The sequence below is a fragment of the Mesitornis unicolor genome, unplaced genomic scaffold (genome assembly GCF_000695765.1).
Source record: "Mesitornis unicolor isolate BGI_N332 unplaced genomic scaffold, ASM69576v1 scaffold48324, whole genome shotgun sequence".
Lineage (NCBI taxonomy): Eukaryota > Metazoa > Chordata > Aves > Mesitornithiformes > Mesitornithidae > Mesitornis > Mesitornis unicolor.
Genome location: NW_010183069.1, coordinates 9,373 through 36,642, shown reverse-complemented (window position 1 = coordinate 36,642; position 27,270 = coordinate 9,373). Strand labels below are relative to the sequence as shown.

At 38.8% G+C, this 27,270-nt stretch overlaps 1 protein-coding gene across 1 annotated transcript in view; it reads right to left on the bottom strand.

Annotated features, from left to right (window-relative positions):
* PARN (poly(A)-specific ribonuclease) overlaps window positions 1-27,270 on the bottom strand; it is a 49,933-nt gene that overhangs the window by 13,376 nt on the left and 9,287 nt on the right. Inside the window, exons 11-20 of the mRNA XM_010183986.1 lie at window positions 25,886-25,942; window positions 24,677-24,754; window positions 23,478-23,521; window positions 22,971-23,013; window positions 22,214-22,289; window positions 20,738-20,848; window positions 20,582-20,651; window positions 18,663-18,718; window positions 15,641-15,727; window positions 8,686-8,760 (exon numbers count right to left, since the gene is read on the bottom strand). Of these exons, the coding sequence (XP_010182288.1) occupies window positions 8,686-8,760; window positions 15,641-15,727; window positions 18,663-18,718; window positions 20,582-20,651; window positions 20,738-20,848; window positions 22,214-22,289; window positions 22,971-23,013; window positions 23,478-23,521; window positions 24,677-24,754; window positions 25,886-25,942 (697 nt within the window). The remainder of the gene's footprint in view (window positions 1-8,685; window positions 8,761-15,640; window positions 15,728-18,662; window positions 18,719-20,581; window positions 20,652-20,737; window positions 20,849-22,213; window positions 22,290-22,970; window positions 23,014-23,477; window positions 23,522-24,676; window positions 24,755-25,885; window positions 25,943-27,270) is intronic.

The following is a 27,270-nucleotide window of genomic DNA, read 5'->3' as shown; positions in this document are numbered from 1 at the left end:
TCGCTTTCCATTTTCCGTAATAGCTGCGCTGCTGCACTGAAACCCTTCTGCACGTGCCAAGGTAACTACAGCAGCTGTGTCCAGCGCTGCTGAACGAAGCGACACTTCAGTGTTCTCAAAATTCTTGCCCTCAAATAAGGTTAAAGGAATGAAAACCCTCACTGCAAACAGTTTATGTAAAAAAAGTAGGTAGTGAAATAAAACAAGGTATTAAGGTCTCATGAAAGATCATCATCCCACACTGAAGCATCATGAAGGGCAAGTCTTGCTTTGCTCTGAGGGCAGGAGAGAATTAAAATTCACTCACAGCTTCTTTCACAGATAAAAAATATTTAAGCATGTTAAAGTCAGAGCCCGATTGTTTGAAACATAGAATGCAGTGTAATTTTGGATCCCAGCATCACTTGGAAAATTCAAAAGCCCTGAAGAAGTTAAAAAGTATTTACTTAGTCAACTGTAGTTTCTGGAAGTACACTGCCTGTCTCAGAGATCAGCAGTTATTTACTCCCTCCTTTATTCAGTGATAGGAAAAGCAGCCTTGATGTAACTATTAGAAAGTCTCAAGTCTCTTTTTACCAGTTGTAGCATTCAGTCATAAAATACGTGTGCTTCGACAAGTTTTCAATTATTTAACAAGTCTGTTTCCCCGTCTTTCCCAAGGGAATTTATCGAACGTCTGTATGTGCATTGCTCCTCCTCAGCTGCCAAATATTAAACAGGCTGGAAGGTATTGGATTTAAGAAGTGCCAAGTCTCAACATTTTGCAGGAGAACTGAAGCTTTTCTCTATTTCACCAACACAGACCACCTGTTCAAACTACTCTAAGAAAACAGAACTCTCTGACATCATCTGCATTGCATTTACTCAAATAAAACAAACAAGACCTGACCGATCATTTTCACATACTTAAAAATTCAGATGTCTAAAAACAAAACAAAACAACTGGGGAACAATACTACATTATTCTTTGGCACCCATGAAGAAAATCTTAACTCTGTAAAAAGCACCTTTGTTCCAAGACATAGGTACAGAATTAAGCACAAAATGCTCGGGCACACATCGCTATGCTAAGAATTCTTCCAAGTTACAAAATATATTCACTTTGTTTGTTAGCTCCATACCTAATTTCACAAGCTGCACACTGACTGCACAGAAACACACATTAGGGTTGCTGCAGGTGTCTTTCCTTGCTCTGAGGAATCTGTGTAATGGAGTATGACGGAAAAAAGGAATTAACGGTTTGAAGGACCAATAGTCTCTGACTATAATAGCAACTATCTGAAAATTCCACTTTGTACCTGGTGCTGACCACCTCTCCCTGTTTTTCTCTCCTGTATTAGCTGAAAATAGCAGAAGGTGCCTATACAGACTCTAAAATAGACCTTCTGGAAAGACTCTTTTAGAGATTGCCATCTATTTGGACATCAGAGTCCCGAGCAGGTGGGTGACAAAGCAGCTGCTCACCTTGCAAAGGAGGATGGCAAATAAGCCAGAGAGCAAACCAAAATAAGTCCTTGACTGTCCACTTTGGAGTAAACAGCAAAAGTGAAGAGGCCATCTGAAAGAAAATGGTTTTACATAAGAAAGAAAAATGCCAAGTACCAAGCACGGCAGAGAAAGAGGAAGAATCCTTAGACAAGGTTTTAAGCTCAAAGTTTCTGTCGACAAAGAACACAGATGATAGCACAGCCCACTGAGACATCTGACACGATGCACATGTATGCAGAGTGTTATGAAGAATTTTAGCTGTCTTAAAGATGCAGGTTTTTAATTACTGAAAAATTTCAAGCTACTTAACCTCCGCACCCTGTTGAAATGCCTCAGTAATTAAAACAAAAGCTGTGAGATGTATGAACCCATCTCAAAAAAATCCAAATAAAATTGAAAGGTAGTTGAAAGACTTCCAACATTCTATTAATGAAAAAACCTACTACAATCAAACTGTCAGGGCACAGGGGTTTGGGGATTTTTGATGCAGACATGACTGCAGCTGCCCGCAGACAAGACTATAACTGATCGTCTTAATTCTGCATCACTAATGCTGAAAGTTGTGAAACAGTTATCAATATTAGGATTTATACCACAGGTTCCACTGTAAAACACATGACTGCACTACATGAACCAGCAGTTTGTTGTCTTGTTAGAGTTAAGTTTCCTGAACACCACAAGTTCACCACATCTCATTCCCTGGGTTACACTTGTACAGAAATGCCTTTAGGTCAGCACCGCAAAATTTTCATTTCCAGGAGTATTAGGAAAGTGTTACAAGATCTGTTAATCCACAAACTAAAAGTGCAAAATGTACAGAGCACTTCCTTTCTAGTCAGATAGAAGGTCTCAATGTCTGCCATCGTTCAAAGCACAGAGAGCTCAGATTTGAAAGACTTTCAGACAGAAGAGGAGCCTCTGCAGGCTGGCTGGGCAGTGGATCTCACCTAACGGCTTCTTACCGATGGGGAGACCCCCACACCTTACTCCCCAGCCCCTTCTCCAAGACATCTGGTCCCATGCTCTCCCTTACAGTGTTTCTCTGGTGTTGATGGACCGCCTCATGAGCCAGTTTCCCTCACTGAACCAGCAGGGATTTTCCTTTATTATTTTCTTTCTGGCCACAGAACCAGCAGAAGGAAAGGAGAGCTCACTGCTGGAGTGAGGAAGAGTCGTCCCTTTTATGTAACTGGAAAGGGCCAAGACTGGCACAAACCACAAGCTGTACTTCAATACGAGCAAGTTAAACATTTCGGCTAAGGCTGAGCACTTGCAGGAATCACACGCCTGCAAAATCTGATGATGTTTCTGAACCTAGTAAAGAACTTCAGAACAAGACCTGGTGAACTGAGCTTGGAGACATCCCAGAAGTCCGCTCCAGGTGAATGTCGACCTTTTCAGTGGAAGCGCCCATCAATGCTCCCCAGGGCAGGTGCTTTCTTTTTGAAAGAGCTGTCCAGATAACGAGGGCACCCATCAGATACAGGAATGATTGCACCCCATTGCCAGAATTAACTGATTCACTACTGCATCAAACAGGTGTGTTGATAGTGACCCATTTAAAAAGGCACCCAAATAAAACTAAATCTAGCTTTTCTATTTTGATACCCCTCATTACCCACGAGGAGTGCAAATCACACAGACTAACTGCTCAGGTCTCCCTCATGAAATCACTTCACTCAGGTCCTTGCATAGCATACAGGTATGCACAAACCATTACAACCTTTTGAAAAACTACGCAGTTTCAAGGTAACAGATGTTTTTAAAACATCCAACTTACATGAAAATACTGTAAAAGAACACATCTGCAAGGTGATTATATCTTATTACAACTATTAGTTTTTAATCTTAAATGCCGTGTTGATGCAGCACAAGAATTCAAGCCAGTCAAAAATCAACATGAGAAATACCAAGTTTATCATGACTGCACATACAAACATGTACACACATGTATGTATCACACAAGAGTCACCACTGCAAATTTAGCAACATAGGCAAGCCACTATTGCAAGACTTAAACCAAGCTTTTCTAAAACATCAAAACCTTAAGATCTTAAGATTGCATAATTTGATAGAGGGAGGAGAAATCACAGAAAGCTACAGAAACTGTTTGAGACTACACAGAATTTGAATTACGGAATATGAGGAGTTGGAAGGGACCTGGAAAGCTCCCCCAGTGCAACCCCTGCCAGAGCAGGATCACCAGAGCAGTCACACAGGAACACGGCCAGGGCTTTGGGTGTCTGCACACAAGGAGACTCCACAACCTCTCTGGGCAGCCTGGGCCATGCTCCATAACCCTCACACTGACAAAAGTTTGTTCTCATCTTCAGCTTGAACCTCCTGTGCTCCAGCTTGGACCACTGCCCCTTGTCCTGGCATTGGACATCCCAGAGCAGAGCCTGGCTCCTTCCTCCTGACACTCGCCCTTTCCAAATGGATCCCCAGGAATGAGGGCACCCCTCAGTCTCCTCTGCTCCAAGCTCAAGAGCCCCAGCTCCCTCAGCCGCTCCTCAGCAGGAGATGCTCCACTCCCTCCAGCATCTTTGTGGCCCTGCTGGACTGGATCTGACAGGAATTTAACATTACCTTATTGGTGAAAGTACAGTCATGTAAAATACAATTTTTCAAAGATTCTGGGTAATACAGTAGATACCATCTGCCATTTCCCCAGATTCTGTTAGAAGAGACTGATGCACACAATCTCAAAATACGTGTATATTTTTTAATTGTGGTGGTAAGCATTCACGCTCAGTAGAACATTCCATAATAAACCTTTCAAAACAATAATAGACCATAACGTTCAGCCCCATCTGAGACATTCACAAGCTCAGAAAGATGAATGATTTACACAAGGATCACTGAAAGGCCATCACAATTTCAGCTGCTGCACCTGCTTTAGTCCATTGCTCCCCTGCTGTCCAAGTACATTGGTCTCCTCAGTGTCTAGAGGAAGAAGGTATCTTGCACACAGTAAATTCTACGTGAGCTCATGTGTCAGGGCACCAACATATGGAACAACTTAACGTTATCTCAACGCTTGCCATTTGCAACAAGCAGTTGCTTTTCATATGTACTTAAAATTTCAGGTTAAGTGTATTTATTGCCTTCTAAACCAGCAAGAAAAACATTCTCAGGAAGATTCTCAGTTAAAATTACTCTTAAACTGAACCAGTGGACTTACAATATTGTATAAGTTGCTCATAATCAGAACATAAACATTATTAAACTGCACCTAAGGTTTAGGTAAAGAGAATTAAGAGCAAGCATTAGCTGCTAAGGGAAAATAAACTGGGTATAGTTTTGAATAAACTTGTCTGTTATTTCCATTAAAGTGTAACTACGTCAAATGCCCTGGATCAGAAACCCAATTTTACTTTCAAGCATTTTAAAAATCTATCATATTTATAAGACTTTTCCCATGCTTATAAGGTAGCCCACCCTCAAGTAACAGCATTTTTAAGACATTTATAAGCCTATAAAGATTCCACAAATGCAAAGTCATCTATAGAAACCTCCCTTTTAAGAGTATATCCAGGTTCTTTTTAGACCAGGACCTTGATAGTCACCGAAAGTTGGCTGGCACCAAAATTCAAGGAAATCATGAACAACAAGAGCTTATCACCGATGCAAAGCACTAACTGAGGATTTGCAAACTAGTTAACTGCCCAGAACGGCTGAGATACTGCGGTGGTGGAAACACAAATACTTCAGGTTACATCAATTTGTTAATTAAAATAAAATACTGGGTTTACTTTAAAGTTAAGCCAAGCTGAAACCTCTTCCATCTTCCCCACCATTTCCAGACTACTTGCATGAAGTCTAGACCCCTGTAAGTCAAGAAGCTTTGAAATAGAATTTATTTCATATTAACTTCTACAGATGAAAAGTCAACTTAATAAATATATGAAGCTGAAGAGCATCAAGCTTACCTAGCAAGCTGAAAGTCCTAACAGCCAGAATTTGTACACCAAAAGTTGGTTCTTAAGTCTCCAGCATTTATCAACTCTGAGGAATATATGCACTGCTTTATCTGCTGCACACACTTGAAAAGAACGTGCTCTGTGTTAGATAGAAATGCTGAGACCACATGAAGCACAACTTGGCAGCAGTAAGTTCTGTCTCCCAGATGTCCAACTAAAGGAATACGAACCATTTAACAGATTCTTATTAATTACCTGCCTTCAACAGCAAACCTGAACAGAAAATAGACTGTGTTTGTTGTCTGTTAAATGTATTCAGGTGCTTGCAAGTTGGAAATCAGTTAACAGCAGAACATATTGCAAACAGTGATGAACTTGAGGCATCTAAACCACCACTTTCCCAAAAGTCACTGTTGGCTTTAACAAGACAACACAGCAATTCGATAGCAAGAACAGACCCAGAGAACACAGCCCATGACAACGCAAGAGCAGCCTTCCCCCACTAAATCTACAGGTCCCATCTGCACGGGCAGACCTGGAGGCACCCGAATCCGGGGTGGGTATGAAACCATTAACTCACATTGGTCTTGATGCAGCTTCCACTTAAAGCTGAAGTTTATGTTCTAATTGTAAGGAGTAATATGATTTTATACAAGAACAAGCCTTTTCTACTCACACTCAATTAGAGAATGCTGCCAATATGCAAGCCGCATGAATAACCAAATAAAGTGAAGATTCTTGGACGTTGCTATGAGCAGCAGAATAAGAAGGTTAAGGGATTTGCTGCTTCTTTCCCAAGGTTTCTGTTTTACATGTTTTAAGCATGCTATACTCTGCTTGAAACTTAGGAGCAGCTCCAAAATTGCCTATAAAAATACTGCCCTTTCTCCTACTTAGTTTTTCAGGGAGGAAATCGGTAGAAGGGGGAACAAGACTTTTTCTACTATGCAGAGATTCATAGGTCCTTTAGGATAACAGTTTAACAACTAAAGAACTGGAATGTGCAATCTCCCTGGCCACATACACCTTACTGACTGCCGTGTGAAATTTGAAGAGCTATTCATTAGTTTAACTCGGCTAATCAGAGTTACACTTCTTAAACAGAAAAGCATATGGGCCAATGTTTTATCAATCACTTTTTGACTAGCTCTTAATGGTTACCATCCACGATACCACATACCTTGGGAACACCATTTTTAAGGGGACCGGGCGATGAACAGATACATTTTATTACCTACATATTCAAAATGGATTTATGGTATTAACATGAGAAATCCAATATATTCCCAGGGTGCAGATGAATGAGCTTTTTGTTCATTTAAAATACCTGAAGCCAGAAGTTAGATGCAACAGAAACACCACAGAACAGCTTATACCAAGTGCCACATTTTAAGAGAAATGTCATTTGTTTGATGTAAAGGTTAAGCATAAGCATGAAAAGTAATTATAATTAATTATCTGAAATGTGAAGGACAACTTGAAAAAAAAAAATCCACTTCTTCAACCTCCCCCCCACCTTTTTTTAAAGATCAGCTTAAAAAGCAAAACTTTTCAAAGCATCAAGGGAAAAATATACCCCTGTATTTAGGTCACAATACCATCACAATCTCAATACAACCCACTTACACAATCCCAGCAATATGGACAAATCACATGTTTTGGATTCTGTTTTAACAAACACAAGGCTGAACAGAATAAAAAAGTAGCGGAGAAAAAAGTTTAAGAAAAAACCCAGATTCATCAACTGGTTGTGCTGAGTATGCACGTCAAGCGATGACTGCAGACCGGTCTATAAATGATCTGCCATTCAATTCTGTAACTTTACAGTAGTTCAGATAAATATTCAGTATTTGAATCGCTGCTGCAACTGAGAAACAAAGACACCTCCCAGGTCTGAACAGAGTGTGAAAATAAATGTTTGGCAGATCTAGAATCACTTAACACTTCATCTAGATTATTACAAAACCGATCCTATTTTCACAGCTTTCCCCACGTGGTTCCCTTATCAAAAGGATGCGAAGTAAGTCTGGCTATTTTTACAGTGCTTAGACTCATACTGTTGAGTGTAGACTCAACTCATATTTGCAAATCTGACCACCTTATCAATACAGGGAAACTTCCACCCACCCTTCACGTTCTCAATCCATTTATTTTCCATAAATGTTTTTGTTTCACGTGTGCTTTCCTAGCTGCACATATAAATGTTGGCTCAAAGCATGAAACACCTTTAAGAGGTAAATATAAACATAGGTCTTGTGTTGTTTGACAGTTTCCAAGGCTTTTTATATAGTCCAGAAGATGCAGACATTTATATGAACAGGTTTAAAAACAGGCCACATAATTAGTTTTTCCTAGGTTCTTCACTTAAACACAGCTCACTAAATCGCAAGTACAAATAAGTTATTTTATTGCCAAAGCAGTTCATTAAAGAATTTAGGATCAGGAAATAGAATAACAGAATTGATTTTATGATGTATTTATTAGAAGGAGGGGGAGTTTAAGTGATTTTATAGTAAAAATCACACAGCTTTTTCATATTGAGTTTGCTAGAGTTGCTTGGCTGACTGCTTTCTGTATATGAGATTTTACCAACCTGATTTCATAAAAATCTATGAGAGACTATAATCACCTGAGCTCTCAAACAAATCACTTCCTTCCTAGTACACAGGCCACAGAACAAGACTGTTTGTCAACGCCTAGATAAGTTTAAATATTCTGTAGACATTCAGTTCTTTCCAAAATACATAGTTGCTGTAACAAAAAATAAAATTAAGGAGAAAAAAAGAAGTGGTGGTGAAGGTGTATGCCAAGCATTCAGACAACAGGGGAGTAACTGAAGTGACAGCGGTGGGGACGTCACTGCAGCAGCACATAGGAAGGCATTCTACAATGCTCCAAAAGAGGTGTTTATCAGTCCAAAGGACATTTGAAGGCAAAGACCATAGAAGTCTTTGATAGCTCTGCTTTGTGTAAAGAGTAAATAACCTCAATAAATATAGCATCAAGTGAAGAAACCAGCATTACTCTACCTACAGGTTCAGACACTTAGGGGGTCACAGAACGAAACACATTACTCTCTCAATCGAGTCTAGTTTGGGCTTCTTGTCTTTGCTACAACACATGTGCCAGTACTATAAAAGTTTAGTTCCTCCTACAGCATCTGACCCAAGTCAGCAGTTTTGCCCTTAGAATCTCAGATCCTTTGGCTCAGGGCACTTCACAGGATCCAGCTGAAGCCAAGTCTCAACACTGAAGGCAATTCAGAAACACTTACCTATTTGTACTTGTTCTGGCTGGCTCAGCGATACAAATGCTGATGTATCATCAATCCATGAAACCTGAATGTTACCTAGAAAAGGCAAAAGAAATTATTATGGCTAGTTTTATCTTAAGCTGAGTCACAGATTTTTATCTGATGTGATAGTCAGCTAACAGAAAGTTCACCTGAGTGGGCTTTTGTCCCCCGTAATGTGCATAGCGCGTACACAGCTGTACGTGAGCCTCGAAGTGGCCAGAGAGCAGGGACTTTTAGGGCTGCAATTGTGTCCTGTAAACCCTCACACCCACCAGTGAAAGGGCAAAAGGAGAGACACATCTAACACCTTTTTCAGTCCCAGAGTATTCTGCTTCTTTAGGGCTTTGTTGTTTTTGTTGGTTTCTAAATCTTCTAACAATTCAAGCAGTCTTAGAGGTTTTTTTAGTCCTCCCTTCATGTGTTCTGTATAATTCTACAGCAATATTTGAAGCCATTTTTTTTCTGGGAAGTTTCAGCTCTTTGGGTTTTAAAACCTACCCATTCTTCAGAACTGCAGCATTTCCTAAAGATACAGCATGGAGAAGCTCCAGTTACCACTCACTGTTCCCCTACTGGTACAGACACCCAAGACTTCAGCAGAGCAGGGGACATGGCGGGGGAAGATTGCTCACACAAGTGGAGAACTCCAGTTATTGCAACCCGAAATCTCCAAACTCTGGTTTGTTTGGATCACATCATACACCATTTCCTGGATGTGCAACAAAAAAACTAGTTGAGTAAATACGAGTACAACCGCACAAAATCAAGGACCTCATTTGGAAGCTGTGGCAATGGAACAGTGACTGGAAATCAGATCCTCCCATCAGCACAAAGTCAGTCCATTTCCCACATGAAAGGCCTACAGTGGCATATTAGCACTGAACGAGTTCATCACCAAGTGAAAGTGGAGGAAAGGATTCCCATTGCAGACACAAGGCCTTATTGTACTCTGAAATCCAGTTACATCTCCTGTCCTCATCTAAGTGCTCTCCTGTTTGTAAAATTCAGATATTGAAAAATGGTGCATTTTTTTTTCAGGCAGATTAGGAAATCAAGTTACGTATAAATTTTACACCACCGTTTAACCTTCCGACATTATAAAAGTTAAAAACAATGATACAAAATGGCTTAAAATGCATTTTATTTTCAGAAGTTTAATCTATTTAAATCTAATTTAGCCTGTAAGCTACAAGGTTATAGAAGTTTCTTCTGAAACCCAGCCAGATAATAAACAGATTTTCTAATTATAAAAAATAAAAGTCTAGTGAGATTTAGCTTGCATGCTATACATTCGAGTAGCCAGCTATTTAGGACTTTAAGTTCTAATCATTTCGATCATTGCCAAGAGCCATAATTAATTCAGTATGGCTTCTGACATTTCCCTATACTAAAGGGCTAAAGCTGCTGTTAAGAGCCTATCCTGCAAAGTCAAACATTAGAATTTCTTTTAACATTTCACAGGAGAAAAAGACTCAATTTCTAATAATTCAGTCTTTGAAGAATATAGATCTTTGCTGCCTATGTGCAAGGGTCTTCACTGTCGGGAGAACATGCATTGGCAGGACACTTAACATTTCACAACACAGGCAAAGCCCGAGCTGATTTATGATTGCAACTCAAAATTGTAGTGCACTTGGTAAGACCCCAACAACGACCTTGCTATTAAATATTAGCTGACAAGTTATTGCTCTGAATTTGAGTATCAAGTCCTTCTTTGTTGCATTGCTGATTACAGATTTCTTCTAAACAGTCACTTGAGACATCTGAAACCACACTCTCCTGTAATTCTTCAACATGGAAGTCCTGTCCAGAGTCTGTCCCTTTCCTATAAATATATGTATATATATATAGGAAATAATAATATAAGTATATATAGAGTTAATTAATTCTATATCTGTCCTGAACAGATCAAAAGAAAGATCAGAAAGAAAAATTCTCCTGAACACCTTTCAACTGTGCCCTTGACACAAAATATCAAAGAGGACTGATGATGGATTAAAATCTCCTGAAGGACTCAAATGGACTTCAGTGCCAATGTGTTCACTAAGTACCAATTCAAAATAAAGAAAGATCCAACCTATTGGTGGCACATCATTTCAGTATCACATACTTATTCACTGCTGCAGAAAGGCTGCTGTACTCCAAATGACTCTGGTATTTTAGACATTATGGGTTTCAATACCTGCCAACATACGCTGTCTTTATACTCAGATTTAAAATGATGTATTTAAAACGTACGACAACAAGTCAAACATTAAACAGTGGACACTGAGCTGCAATCTGGAGAGAACTGCGACAAATACCCCTGTGCAATTCTCCATGCTTAAGATACTCTTTTCAGACTACATCATATTTCATTATTATTTAGAAATAAGAATGAAAAAGAGACAAGATGAATAAATTGGAGCATTCAGCAATATTGCTAAGCACTCAGTAAATATTTTGGATTTCAGAAGAATGGTGAGAGCTGAAAAGCAAATGCATCTGCACTTGAAGTACAATATTTAGCAATCAACGCCGCCATGTGCCAACTCACTGCAAGGCGATCCAAATAATCCACACACAGCAGTGTAACAGAATACCAGCTCCAGAGGAATAAAACAGAAGATTTCTCTCTACACTTCTAGAATAGATCAAATGTCTCCAAAGAACAGCACTGTTAGCCACGGTCAAACAGCGACTCTTGCTAAAATAAAGGGTAACATCAAGTAAAGAATTATCAAATGGAATAAACCATCTTCACCCAAATAGGAGCAGATAAAAATCTGATAAAAATAGGGGGTTTACTACTTCATGATAAAACAACTACGGGGCATGTAATAAAATCTAAAGAAGTTTTAAAATCAAAAGAGTTTTTCATAGAAAGCTTAATTGCAGTTAGGGAAACGTCATCAAGTGCCGCAGATGACAAGAATATACACGGGACAAAGAGTTATTTCAGACTGACCTACAGAAAGCTGTGAAAAGCTCAGACTAAAAGATGCAAGTGTGACCTCTAGTCCTTAAGTTCCAGATTGCTAGAAGGCAGGACAGCTGTTTTATTGCAGCTCTGTTCTTACACATTTCTTACACAACTGCTAGTGGCAATTAAACACTTCGGATAGGTATTAGGACTACGTAGACCCTCATTTAACCAAAAATGGTTATTAATATATTATACTTTCTTACAATAAAAAAAAAAATGACCATAGTGACACCATGATAGAAATGCCAGCAGTTTCTGGACACTAAGCGCATCAGGTAACAGAAGTAGTTGAATCTTTCAGTGTATGAGCAAGGGTTGAAGCATATATTAAACACAAACAACATTTTCCTGGTGAATAATTGAGAAGGGTTAACAGAGCTTCCACCTTTCTGGCAGGAAGACAGGGTACAATGAAAGCAAGAACAGCTGAAGGAAACATTGGCATGAGAAGGAGGAGGACAGGCCAGAAGTGCACAAAGAAAAATAGGATTAAAATTTAAACCCCCTTCAAAACCAAAAGAAACAACAAAAACCAAGCAAAAAAACCCCAACCCCACACCCCAAAAGACCCCACAAAACTAACCCTCAGAGCTCACATGTCTATATGAACACGAACTCAGGAGAATATATAATATATACATTGTGTGCTAAAAGTTTTCCTTAAACTAGATTGTTCACATTTTTCAAGCTCCATTTTTTTTAAGAAAAGTCAAACAGCGAGTTCGCACCAGTGGTTAACAGGAACAGATGTCAGAGTGAACGGAATTTGTCAATGAGTCTCAAAAACGGATTGAAGAGTCACTTAAAACTTACCTATGCAGTAGGTTGGACTACTAGAGCAAGATTTAAACACACAAAGGACTGCTTACATCTTTAAATTAATTTATGCATCTTCAAGATCACTATGACTCCAGGAACTACATCAGCATTTACCTCCCTCTTAGAGATGACTCTCACGCACTCACAAAATACAAGGCATAGGTTTGACTGCATTCACTTGTAGTGAATTTAAGTAGTTTTTATGTAGGTTTTATAATACTTTAAAGTATGTGTTGTAATTAAAGCCTATCAAGAATATTCATTTAAGAAGTGAAGGCTAGACACAAAAGCTGTATTCCAGCAAACACTATTTTAATACCATCGTATTTCACAGCAGCACAACCAAATAAACTGCACACATTTAAGAATTTAAAGAAAGTGAGTGTTTCTCATTAAGTTCAGCCTTGAGCCCATAAAACCCCTTGCAGGAACAGGTGTCCCCGCAGCAGGCGTGCAGTGCTGAGAGCCTCCCAGCCATGAGCCCCCTTCTAGGGGAGCAAATGAACATGGTTCCAAGTCTGACGCTGCAGCTCCTTCAGCTGTCTCACTGCTTTTCTGAGAAGCTTCACGGAAGATGACAACTCTGCTAAATTCATACTAGGCTAAAACAAACTCAAATTGTACTAAGTCAGATTAATATTGCTATTCAATTTAACATCTGGTGTTTAATCCAGGTAAAAGTTCAATTTAAAAACACTTTTGTTTAACTGGTGTGATAAAACAGGGTAATTCATGTTTGTTACTGTCATATTTTTTGGGCTTTTAGCAAATCACCTAACCTCACATTGCGCCACTCTATTCCTCTGTCCAGCTACAACTGAACAAGCACGGGTACTCCCAAAATTTTGGAAGGAATAATCTGCAGATTCTCTTGAGATACCACGGCAATAAGACCTAAGACAAAATACAGATATACAAAATACCAAGTGTTTTTAAATCTAGCTATGAAAACATTCAGTTCTGAAATCTGGAGAAGTGAGAGGAATGGAAATTTCAAAAGTGATTAGTATTTTGAGATATGTACGTCTGACCCCTGGTGGCAGGGATCTGTGCTGGCATTTCACACCAGCACTGAAGGGGAGGAATTGATAAAATAAGAAAAACACTCCATGGCCAATTCTTTAAAAGCCTATAGAAACCATGCCCAAACTGCACTGTGTCTTAACCCTGTAATAGCAGCTCTAGAAGAATCTCAGGAACTTGCTATATTGGAAGTGGTGGAGGCACGGTCTCTGGAGGGGTCTAAAAGGGTAGGTGTAGTGCTCAGGGACATGGTTTAGTGGTAGAATTGGCAGTGTAAGGTTACAGTTGGACTCGATGATCTTAAAGGTCTTTTCCAATCAGAACAACTCTGTGATTCTGCACCTTTGGAACAACAGGAACACACTGAGCAGGTACCAGTGAAACAGGCGTCTCTGCGTTGGCTTGTCTCCAAAAAGGGAAAGGCCCATTTCGTAACAGAACCAACTAGTCACTTATCTGCTCAAAAACACATGTCAAAAGATGCGTGGTTTTTACAGTGATTATGCTTCAAAGGACAAAATTGGTGCTGGGACTTTAAGTAAGACTGAGCGTAGGAAAACAGGGAACCTATGGTGCCAAGCAGAAATTTTTTAGGAGTAAGGAAATGACAAATTCAGTCGTACACGCTCTGCTTAGAGCTGCCAAGGATAATGTGCTGCAAAACAAGTATTTTATTTTTTTAAAGGAGAAACTGATTCCTCCCAACCTCTGTTACAGAATTTGAGAAAGACGAGATGCATAACTGACTATTATAAGTAACATTTATTAAGCTACTTTCAGTAACGTACTGTAAGTACTGCAAGCAAATATTTCTGGAAAATCACACACAGAATCACACAGAATCACTCGGTTGGAAAAGACCTCTGAGATCATCATGTCCAACCGTTCCTGTCTACCCCCTAAACCATATCCTTAAGTACCTCATCTACCCGCTCTTTAAATACATCCAGGGATGGTGACTCCACCACCTCCCTGGGCAGCCTGTTCCAGTCTCTGACAACCCTCTCAGTAAAGAACTTCCTCCTTATCTCTAACCTGAACCTCCCTTGGCACAGCTTGATGACGTTTCCCCTTGTTCTAGCCCCATGACCTGGGAGAAGGGACCAGCACCCACCTCTCTACAACCTCCCTTGAGGTAGTTGTAGGTGGTGATGAGGTCTCCCCTCAGCCTTCTCTTCTCCAGGCTAAACAACCCCAGTTCCCTCAGCCGCTCCTCATAAATCATGCAAAAACATCTTGCTAAGTGAGAAAATTTTTGTTTTACATGAAATGTTTAAGAAATGGAAAGAAGTTACCACTTTTAGGAAAAAAAAACCACAAACAACAAACAAAAACAAACCAACAAAAACCACAAGCTCCAGAAAAAGAATTTAAAATTATTTGCAAGCCCAAAAGATCTCTTTTGAAGTGCTACCTTACCTAGCAATAACAAACTAGAAACCAATCTGCAATAAAAATCTTGGGAACAACACCCAACACAAGGCTGCGCGAAAGACCTTTCTTGTTCTGATTTAGGAACGCCAAACATAACCACCACTTCCTGCTGCAAGAGTCAGGTACCAGGAGATCACTGCCAATTAATTAGGATCTCCACATCCTTACATTACATACTAACACTGAGTAGAGGAACAACAGGACTACTAGTCCACAAATATTTCCTTTGTTGTTCCTTCTGACTTGGATGGTGTTCACAATCTTGAATCAACTTGGCTATTTTGAAGCTTGTTTGCTTGCACACATTCACCCAAGTTAGGATCTGGCTTGAAGCAGACTGCAGGATGAACCTTATTCCCAAAACCTTGACCTGCCTTTCACACCAATCCCCATTCCTTCTACCCATCTATACAAACTCTTACTTCCTCCCAGGAGAGGCTGTAAATAAAAGGATCAAAGGTCTACGATATTCTACAGGCACCACATAAAAAGATTTCTAAAGAGAAGCTCATCAGAGCATTTTCAACACAGCATTACAAAGAAAGTCCACAGGAGACCATTCAAAAGTCACAAAAGGCGATTCATCATTACCTACACTAGGAATTAGTCAAAAATAACAAACAAACCCAGAGGTGCTTGCTAATGACAAAAAGGAAACAAAAGGGACGAGGAAGGACTGACCGAATCACTCACCAAAGGCACTGAAAAGCTGGTAAAGGTCACTCGTCTTCCACTCCTTGGGAAAAGTAACATGAAGAACGTGATCTCGTTTGGGCTGCACTGTGAAACAAGGAAGCATTTGTTAAAATAAGAGTCACTACTAGAACCTTTAAAATATCCTAAAAAAGTTGTCTGATATGGTCATGTCACTTCTTTTTTTTATTTTTTAAATAAGAAAACAAGACAAGATCTATAAAACTACATCAGGCAGCAACAAAAACAAGTCTGCAACTATGCTTAGAATGGACATCCTAAATCCTCCTAGCTCATCTCTATAAGAAATTGAAACAGCATTGCATGCAGTGGGAAATGCCCACAAATCCAGTCCTTCACATCCTTTGCTCCAAGTTCAAAGGCAGAAGAAAAATCCCAAGAGCCTCTTCATGCTCCAGCTCTAAAAGATTTTTTAGCAATAATTCAATGTTGCCATGTTTCCGACAGTAAAAAACTTACTGGGAAACAATGCTCAATTCAGTTCTCATATAGCATTAGGTACAAGCTAGAATATACACACTGACAGACTTTTGAAAGAATTATTAAATACTACACCAAGAAAAAAATAGCACATAAAGGCCAACTTCTAAAGAAGTGCAAAAGTAGTCTTTGGTGTACACTGGAAGTTATTTGGAGTTTTGTGAATGTGAGAGAGAGAATCCAAGTCAAGCTGCTGAACAAGGGAAGAGTACAGCAGAAATCAGCACTGTACCTCTGCCTTACATTTACACACGTCCCCCTGCTCATCTGGTTCCAGCCATCGTCAGAGGCAGGTTACCGAACAAGACAAACCTTGACCTCATCCAGGAAAGATCATTTGTGCATGAGAAATCACCACAACGTCCAGGCAAACCAAGTTCCTTTCACTAGAATCTTGAGCTTTTAGAACCTGTGACCTCCTATCATATTTATAACGCAGCAAGTAGAATACTGCATCCTAAGATGCAAAGATATTGAAATATTTCCCATGAAATCCATGAAACTATTTTCAAGCCATTAATCGAGCCTCTCCACAGGTATCTGTAGAGATTCATGGTTTTATGCATGACACATTGCTGTATCTTCCCTTGTTATTTTATGTTCAATGTCAGGCAGAGGCTGAACCATTGGAGTGGAGTGTTCTACTTTATAATTCACTGCTCCAGTTTGTTAAAGGTATCTTAAGGGTTAACTGTACACAGCTTTACATGATCAGATTTTAACCTGACCACACAGAAACACTTCAAGGAAGAGCTTCTCTTTTCTTTGGGTATAGAGATATGGGGACTGACTTTCATCTCAGGGAATTGCCCTCCTGAACTCCTTTGTCATCAGAAACTAGAGAAGATTTATCTCCTTGGCTTTCAGCATTAAAACAGGAGGCTTTCAAGGTAGATCTCACTCATGGAGCATGTGTTCAAAATGAGACCACCAACGACTTATTATTGCTATATCTGACTTTCACGTGTACTTGACCCCATTATACCAGGGCAAACCTGTTAGGGTTTTTTTGCCACATTTAATTAAACCACTTCACAATGTTTACTGATGAAAACCTTGTGAATTGTCAATGTCATAAGAACAGCTAAGCATCAGCAATTATCACAAGTATCTCCAAGCATATCTACCACAGCAGTGTGGCCTTGTACTTTGCATAGCTTTACTGTTAAAAAAAATACCCCCTACAGACAAAAAACACCCAGACAGCTTCCCCAACCTGCAGTAGCATTTAAATCTCAGATTAGAAATAAAAGCTTCTAAGACAGTCAGGCAAACATGCCACCCTAGACATACTTTGTTTTGAAGCTTAGAAAGTCTCCCCGGTTCAGATTCTGCTGTTAACATCTACATCAGTCTGTTCTATGGGAGGAGCTTTCAGATAAAAAGAGAGAGACTTTCAGAGGCAAACTCATTTTTGGCAACTCTTCTTGGCAAAGGACCAAAACAATCCTGTAAGTTAGCTTGCAAGTGGAAGTAGCATCTTTACAGCCTACTAGCTTTGGCATTCTCTCAATGACCCAAAGTATTTATCCATTCTTCCACTCCGTATCAAACAGTTGGGGAAAGAAGCACACAACATAATTAGATAACCATTCCAACAGATCCATAGACCCAGAGCTCCGTGATCTGATCACCTAAATGCATTTAAAAATTAAATATATGCCCTCGCAGCACATATTTTCCATTCCAGTAGTTACTTCCATCTTTCCAGAACTACATTCTGTTACTATTAAACTAGCATCTAATAAAGGGTTATACTCCAGTCTGAGCTTTCCAGTGCATGGAGTGGAAAATGTCTTCACATCAAGATTGCTTCCAGTTGGACATATTTTTTAAGACATTTCTGTATCTGACTTCACAGTATAAAAAAAAGCTTTCATCTAGTTGAGGACTAGACTGAACTCAAAGGCTTCACATTTTCCTGAGCCAAGACAGCAGTGGTAACACTCATTGGAAGTTTTCTCCCTCATGGTGTAATATCCCATAACAGTAATGACCTTTATATTAGCAAAATCTGTTTTCATTTAAGTGTATTAGCAACTTATTACAGTCCCAGATCTGTAACCTGAAAAGTATAAATATTTCAAGTACTATTCTTCCATTTATGTAATCCTAAACTCATGTGGCAGAAGAATTCTGATGTTCTGACTGAAGCACTGCCGCACACAAACTGGGAAGGAAAGCAGCCAGGTGATTTTCAAAATCATTTGCTATTCACTAGTTTGCATCCTGTATGCAAGAAGAGCGAGAAAGTGTTAAGACCCCGTTTTATATGTTGTGTAGTACATAAGAATAGTGACCCGACATAGCCATAAAGCCGTTAATTTCAAACTCTCACATTTAGGTACAACAGTTTAATCTGTTCTAGTCAATCCCCTTCATAATGCAGATTCTCTGTGCCTAATTACCTAAACACAGCTGACGTCCCATGCTTTAGGTACACGACAATTAATTTCTACACTTCCTCCTCCAGGAAATTGGTCAGAATGGTAGTAAGTATACAATGAAATAAGCTACTTACAGTCTGGTCCTTCCAAATTGAGATATGGTATGTCCATTACTCTCATAAGAAATAGCCTGGAGCAAAACGGAAAAGCACCATTAACAAATTTCTGCCTAAAGACCTTTTAATAAGCTTTCCTTTTATTTAGATGTTGCTTCTGAAGAAGCAGGAGCAATCATCCCAACCATATCTTAAACTATATTAAAACAAACAGACCCTCTAAGTCCAATTCATTATCTAGCAATTCAGATTCAAAAAGTTACCTGGCATCATGCTAGTAATTTTATTTATTCAACAAAAGAAGAACAAGACAGCCTCAAACTGTTACTGCTGAAAACAACTAAAACAAGTGGGGAAGTGACCATTTAGGAAGTAGCAGCTCTGTGCAGTAAGAGCCAGCTACACCGTGGCTAATGCAAAAGATGTCATTCTAAATATACTTGCCCATTTTCTGAGCACTGCATCACGCTTTAGACAGAATGAATCTTAAAACCCTTAAACTGCAAAAGCCATCATGACACTTCAGTGGAGATAACCAGGGCAACTCTTTCGCTCTTAAACATGTAACTTAAGAGTTTCTCAAAACAGTCAAGAAATGATTGCGATAAAAGCTCATAAAACTATTAAAACTCTTAAAAACTATTTCCCTGACAAGTAGCCTAAAATCCTGTCGTAAGTGTAGATGTCACACTGCTGTTACAAGACATTTGCTGTGTGTAGTGTTCACTGGAGGACTAAAATAAATAACTTCGCTCTCATAACTTCAAGAAGCTTCTAAAATGCTTACCAGATTACAGTTACAGTATTCAACTAAGTAATAATTGGTATAAACAGCTGATAAAACATTTTAAGTGTGCAAACTGATCAATTCTATCATCACTTTCACACTCAAATCAAGTGGTCACTGTGGGTCCATGTTCAATTTAAGGAATGTGCATACAATCTATAACATCTGCTAGAATATATGGAGTTACTGCCTCACGTGTCTCAGTGTCAGGAGACTCACCTAACTGCTGTCACTAGAGTCATTCCCTTTCCAGACTGAAAGCCACTGATCACAGTTATTCCTTCACTTGTGTGGGCCATTGGAAGCTAAAATAATTAATTTTTCCAGCTCGTATATGACAGGGTTTGAAAGGATGGAATATGTCCTTAATTTAAACAAACAAACATACTGAAGCACTAGCAGCTATTTAATTTCAACTCCTTTCCCTTTACATGACAGGTTACACTACCTTTAGAAGCTTCACTAGGTAAAAATCTATAGATTACGTATGCAAAGAATCAAATCTGTGCATAAAGACATCCAGATTTCTCAAGTCTTCCTTCACTTTAAGTAATCTGCATTAAGATTCCATTCAAAAGCAAAATACCAACCATAGCATCATCCCATAAACTACAAACCACACGTATTTATCGTGTCTTCTTAAAAATGGGTTACTTCATAATGTTAAAACAATAGCTTTGTGTTACTTGGACTGATATTACAGTAGGGATATTTTAGTTTTTCCAGACTGCTTAGTGTATTCAGTTTTAACTATCACCAGTTTCTGAGTGTCCCACAACATAACAGACCGCTGACCAGTTTTTCTTCAGTTCTACTACTCCAAAAGCTTACTCCAGAAATCATTTTCTAAATTGTAAACATATTCTCAACACTGGCACGGACAAATCCGTTAAAGCAGTCCAGGTATTCTTCTAAGTGTCGTTTGACAAGTTAGCAGAAAAGAAACCATTCTCTTCAAAAGAAAAGGTACTGACTTCACAAATCCTGGCCTCTCCACAGCATTACTGGCGTGAACCAGAAAGCCAATCAAAATTGAAGTGTAAAGAAAAATGCAGTTAGCCATTGATTTTGAGGCTAGATAAATATATATTCTAAGGCTAGAGATGTATTTTCACACTTCAGGAAGTCTTTTAATACAACAGCTACTTACTTGTTAAAAAAAGGTTCAATGAGTTTTGATCTAGCCGACACATGGCTTTTCGGAGGACTGAGGAATGAACCTGATGAACAAAGAAGAAATTCAACACGTAATAAAGCAGCTACAGATAGCACTAAGGAAAAGGTTTGGAAAAGGCTACATAGATACCCAGGAAATTAGCCATGGAGATGAAGCACAGTCCAGTAATGTAAGCATCATATCCTGCTTCGTGAAGTTGTTCAGAAGCTGTATCGTAACTTGGAAACCCTTCTGCACTTTCTGAGGAGACAAAACAGTTTGTAAACATGTTATCACATAAGTTAAAGCCCTGTATGTTTACCCACACACTTTGACAGAGCATAACATCAGTTGGGTAAGTTGATATGATTTTCAGAAGTTCCGAATTTCAGAAGTTATGAAAAAAGGACAGTTCTGGTTTGTATTTTTAAGTAAGAATAGGCTCCTAGGACAGAAACTACTTCCTATTTAAAAGCTACTAATTCACACACCTACTTAGCCAAAATGGAGTATTAATTCTAACACAATGACAGCAGGATTCCACACATTGCATATTTTTTCCCTGACTGTCTTGCATTTAAAAGAAGAGACACTCAGGTTAATTGAAAACTCTATTAACCTGTTTGCTAACCATCCGACCAACCTATGGTCAGATTTTTCAATGTATTTAAAGTATGAAAACGAAACTAAGTGATTAAAGGATGTCTTTATTGACAGCTGTATTGACAATCATACTTGGTGTTTATGTGAAGATCTTGAATCACCTCTGAAAGGGGAAACCTTCATGGGCACTTCTCCGAAAAGAAGTGTCCAAAAGTGCCCAAGTCTCAGTAACAAATAAGTGCACATCACACTTTTTTCTCTACAATTTAATCTTTTCCCACTCTCAACTTCAAAGTTGTTTCACCTCTGTAGCTACCTTCTTAGCCTCTAGAAAGCTGACTCATGTTCCTCTAGAAGTTGTACTGAGACTAGGACTAGAAGAACAAAATTAACTGTTTAAATAGCCAGAATCATGACCCTCACATTACGGTATAGACTGGAAAGTGAACTCTAGAATTCCACTTAACCTATTGCATTCCACCATAGCAAAAGAATATAAAACTACAATGAAACATACCCAGGATTCAAATAGTGATACAGAAATACAATGGAAATATGGAAGCATGTATACTTGTATTTTGTAACAAGAAACTTGAATTCAAATTTTATATAGAAAACAAGCAAAACATCAGACCTCTTTACAGATGAGCCCTTGAAATATTTATTTTTTAAAAAAGTTGGATGACACCCAGACAACATTAAGCTATACTGGTTGAGCTGAAGAGCACATTGCTTAGTGCTTAACTTTTTTTTTTTTGTTAATAGATACACATCCAAAAGAAAACAAATGAAGAGGTAACAAAAGCATTCTAGTATATCTAGACATGCATCGCTTTGTACGTTCCGAACCTCATTAATCATTTCTGATCGAGCGTTAACGCTACTGAGTAAAGTTAACCATTATGGTCATAATTTTGCTCAAGAGGAAAAAAAAAATAAATCAATCTGTAAAATTAGTAAAAAAAAACTTAGGAAAAAACTAGGAAAACATTTCAAAAATAAGACATTTTGATATATTCTTACCAACTTTAGGAGGGCTGAATGGAACCTCTTTTAATCGCTTTTCCAGTTCTGCAAGGGATGTATTATTAATGATCTCCTGCAAGAAAAGACATCAATAACTGCCAATGCCAAGCACATTTTCCCTGGAAACAGAAATAAAATTGGATAAATTGCTGCTGCCACCTTGTGTTCTCTAAGGATTCATACACAGCCTCATTTCAAACTAATGCACCAGAGAAGTGTTCAGAAAGTGAACTTGCCTTGCCTACAGCATAATATCTATGAGTCACAAGCATTTATTAATACTTTCCAGAATTCCTGATGAATTATGAGGAAGTAATATTTCTATTTTCATCTGGTTCCATGCATGGTACTTGAGGCAGAAGAAGAGACAGCACAGACAGCAAGGCAAAATATCCCAAGTATCAATCATAAGAGTTGAAGGCATTCAAGTTGAGTATTGAAGTGTCCTTGCCAACTGGACATTCTCGAATAGTTTTATAAGTGTAAATATTGCTGATTTAAAGTGATACGGCGACAGTGAAAGCAGCCTGACAATCAGAAAGCTACTCTTACACATTAGCTTAGCTGACTTGCATTATTGAATCTATGTATGTGTATATAAAGTGTCACAAAAAGATACAGGTTATTAATTTCTTCAAATCAAACTTCTTGAATTATCAAATATACTTTGTCATTAAAAAAAATCACTTGTTTCAATACATACTTAATGCAAACTTGTATATTCCAATATTTTCATAATATTATATTAATTTACCTTAAAAGGTTGTGTACTTGCCATCAGTTTAGTATCCAATAGCCTAGAAACAAAGTAAGAGCTAAATAAGTTGAAATGGAAGAAGGTCCATTTTGCCAAATCCCCAGAAATGTTTTGGTGTATTAGCTCAGAAACAAGAGTTCTGCCCAATAGTTCTGCAGCCATAACACTCCTTGTTTTGTTCAGCATGAAAAAGGAGAAAAACTAAGCAAGAGGAAGAGATGCAAACAAAAACTAACAAGTCAGTCTTGTTCCAAACGTAGCACAGATTCAAACCACCAAACATCATGCCAAAAACAAGGGGGTAGCAAAGCTGCATCTTTTGCCAAGTAGGACAATAGTACTGTTCTTCTGAGAAAGAGATGCTACAGAACACTTTAAAAACTGTGTTCATCTAACTTGTTCCCAGTTTTCTTCCCAGTAACAGCTGGGTTACAGGGCTAGGACAAACAATATCAGCTCGCTAGAACAATACTAAACAGTTGAAAGTTTGAACTAAGAACTTACCGTGGAAAGACACAAGATGTCACTTCCTTGAACTCACTCAGGTCCTAATTTAACATTAAACCAGAAGACAGAACACAAGTAAGTAAACTGTTTATCAGTCTCAGGATGATAGACAGCAATAGCTACAATTATTCAATCAGCTTTGAATACTGAGATACAGTGACTGAATTCTCACCTCATACGAGATGTATTTGTCAGCATTACCATAAACACTACCTGTCATTACTTGAAACCACAGACCAGTTATTTCTCATTTGCCTGTGATTCATAAGAGAAATGTTCTGTCACCTCTATGGTATAACCTAGACTACCTTTAACTCCAGCTGTGTTAACAGTTTTATTTAAATGTTCTCAGCATTTAATGTGTTAATGGAATATAAGCAGTCCGGGCGGACAGTTGACTACCCACAGGCTTAGATCTTCCAAGTGTCAACAGCACAAGCACAGCTGACAACTGCTAATGTTTCAACACTGTCCAAACAGGTCCCAAACTGCTTTCTCCCATCTTATCCTCGTTTTCCCCATAACACCCACAAGCCCTCAAGGATTGCAAGTAATACAACCACGATGCAGTCCATCCCTCCAACGAGACCTTTGTCTTCTTCAGCCCACGTTCACCATGCCTATACATTGTTTAGTTTATCTTAACTGCAAGATCACTGCAGTTGTGAACTGCTGGACTGCCTTAGTGCAGTCATGAAAGTATGCTCCCTTCACTTACTCTGACATTCCACCTCTTCAACCCAATGAACGTCATTCTGCTACAAGATTTCTTATCATTCTATTAATTGTACTACATTATATGAAAACACATTCTCACTGTGTAAACTACAAGGGGAAAAATACCACAGAGTAATGCTGGAGCTCCAACCCAGTATCTTAACAAGCCAGGCTGTTAAATTCACCTGCCGTTACCGAGCAGTTTCTGAAGGACTACCAGATACGAACAGAAACCACCATTCAATTCCAATGTTTAATTTGAACATTTTAAAAATGTAAAGGACAATTCAATCCAACTAAGCTTTCCACATGAAGATTTAATAAAATAAGGCACTAGCTTAGAGGTAACAAGTGTTCTTTTTAAAATATTTTAATAGACTGTCATATGCTTGTATACACAAGAAAGCCTGGAGATAAGGCTAAAAACAAATACATTAAAGCATTTATTTAATCTTCTGAACACTCAAAAGATTACTTACATCAGGTAGTGGACAATAAAACTGATGTATGGTATGCATAACATCCAGCAGCATATTGTGCCCAATTACAAGCTTGCCCTGTGACAGAACATTAAATGTTAGTTACACTTCCAACCACAGCCACAGCAAGAACAGCACATTAAAAGCACCTATCCTAGATCCTAGCCAAAGGCAGCTGGGAGCAAATACAAATCAGACCTTCCCACTCACTCTCCACCCGCCCCACAGACTCCTTCATTCTCTCAGAGCAGCCTCTCCTCTTTCCTCTACTCCCAACCACTTGTCACAGCCTTCAGCAGCAGCTTGAAGTGTTAAGATGTACTAGAACAGCTACGTAGAGTTTGGTTTCCAAATGTGATCTATTTAAGATTGAAGTCAAGTGATTTCTCAGTCAGTTATCTTTCATTTACAACTTGTACAACAACTCAGGACATATTCTTTACACTTGTAATAGACGATAATTAGGTGCACGATGTGGCTTCTCACAGCACAGAACCTTTCATGCCAGATGTTTTACAAGCAAGTTCCTTCTTGAAAAATTACAAGAATTTTTTAAGTGTTAAATTTGATTCATTTGACATGGCAACTTTTTCTGCTTCCCTGCATCCTTCATTTGCTGGAGAAAACAATATGCATACTTTTTTTTCTCCCTGAACAGCAAGCTAACAACTACTTGAAAATAATTGGGCTGAATGGGACAGATGTCAAACTCCAGCCTATTTTAACTATGTAACTAGAGTAGAATCAGATGAGCTTCTCTGATGAAGCCTTTAACTGCCAGGGGAAAAAAACCAAACCAAAAAAAACCCCAAAAAACCCAAATTCAAACCCAACCAAAAAAACCCCAAAACAACAACAACAACAAAACCTCACAACCACCAAAAATCTTTTCAGGACAGAGGAAAAAGCCCTCAAAGCTCAGTTACTCACAAGAATCTTGTTGAGAGCGCTAAGAAATTGGTATTGTTGACTCTTACAGACAATGAGGTTGTTCACATCATTAGTTTAGGAGCTTACTTAATCTACCATACTCAACCATTGTAAAATATGAAGTAACATCAACAGAAAAAAAAAGAGAAAAAGAAAAAGAGAAGCCACTTTAACTTGTATTTCATCTTATCTTCCAAAACGTAACAGCAAAATAGTTCTTCTTTTGAATTAATTCTTTTTCTTGCAACACAAGGTACACTAAAAATTATGTTAACTTACAGAATTAGCAATGGCATGAATGACTCTGGAAAATCCTACTGCATCATTCAATTCTTCCTGTAAGCACATTCTGACGTTAATGAAATATAAACACAAATACTGTCAAAAGAGCTCAAAGACACATCAGTTTGGCTCAGACTGTTTCTCACACACAACCAAGAACAGACCACAGAGGAAATGGCAATATTTGGAAGACAAAAGAGATCAAAGCAGGATTCTGCTGACAGAATCCCGGTTTAATACATAGCTCTAGCTCACTGTAAAGTAGGACAAGTTGCAAACCGTTGTGGTGGGTTGACCCTGGCCAGAAGCCAAACACCCACTCTGCCTTTTGCTCCTTCCCCTTTCCCAGGGGATACGAAAGACAGGGAAAATAAAAACTCAAAGGAAGGCAAAAAGGCTCATGGATCAATACAATGGAAATGGAAGTTTAGAAAGAAAAGTAAAAGCTGCACGCACAAGTAAAGCAAACAGAGGAATTCATTCACCACTTGCCCCCGCCCAGAAGGCAGCTGTCCAGCCAGCGCTGGGAAGCATGGCCTCAGCACGCTTAAAGGTTGCTCAGGAAGATGAACACCACAGCCACCAATGTCCCCTCCCAACATCTCGCTCACCCCTCAGGCTACTTGCTTTTGGAGGAAGAGTGGAAGAGAGAAAGCCTTGCACTGTGCAAGCACTGCTCAGCAGCAGCCAAAACACTTGTGCCACATCAACGCTGCTTCAGCCACGGGTGGAAAGCACAGCAAAGTGCAGGCTGCTGTGGAAAGTTAACTTCATCCCAGCCTGACCGATACAGCTGTAGGCAGTTCACTGCCAATAGGCTATCTTCACTAGTGCTCAACAGCTGTTAGACTGCAAACAGCTCAAGAAGGTGGTCAAATTATGCTACATATCTTCAGCTGTAATTTTTACATACATTGTTATAAGATGTAATAGGTTGAATCCCGATTGCTATACCTATTAAATCAAATTGTAATTTTATGCTAACACTGAAATTCGGGAACTATTTCTATAAACTAAAATAGGAAGAAATGTTACAGAACTCTAATATACAGATACAGTATTACATAATGTGAGTTACACATTTTAAATTGACTTCGATTGGTTTGGGTGGAACTGACTCCAGCATCTATTTTAGATTCACTTAAACAACTTTCTGTAACAGATCTTTCTTTTTCAGGTCTAGGGAAGTAATTTCTGCCTTGCGTTGTCTTTGTTCAGTCAGAAATTAAATTCAACAGCAATCACTGTTATTTTAGTTCTGCTCTGAATGCCACTAGTCAGAGTGAGTAATACACCTATAGAGACGGCTTCAGAAAAATCTGCTGTAGCATTAAACTGTCCCTAGCTTGCCCTTTGGAAAAAGGGATGTCACAGTAGTTGCA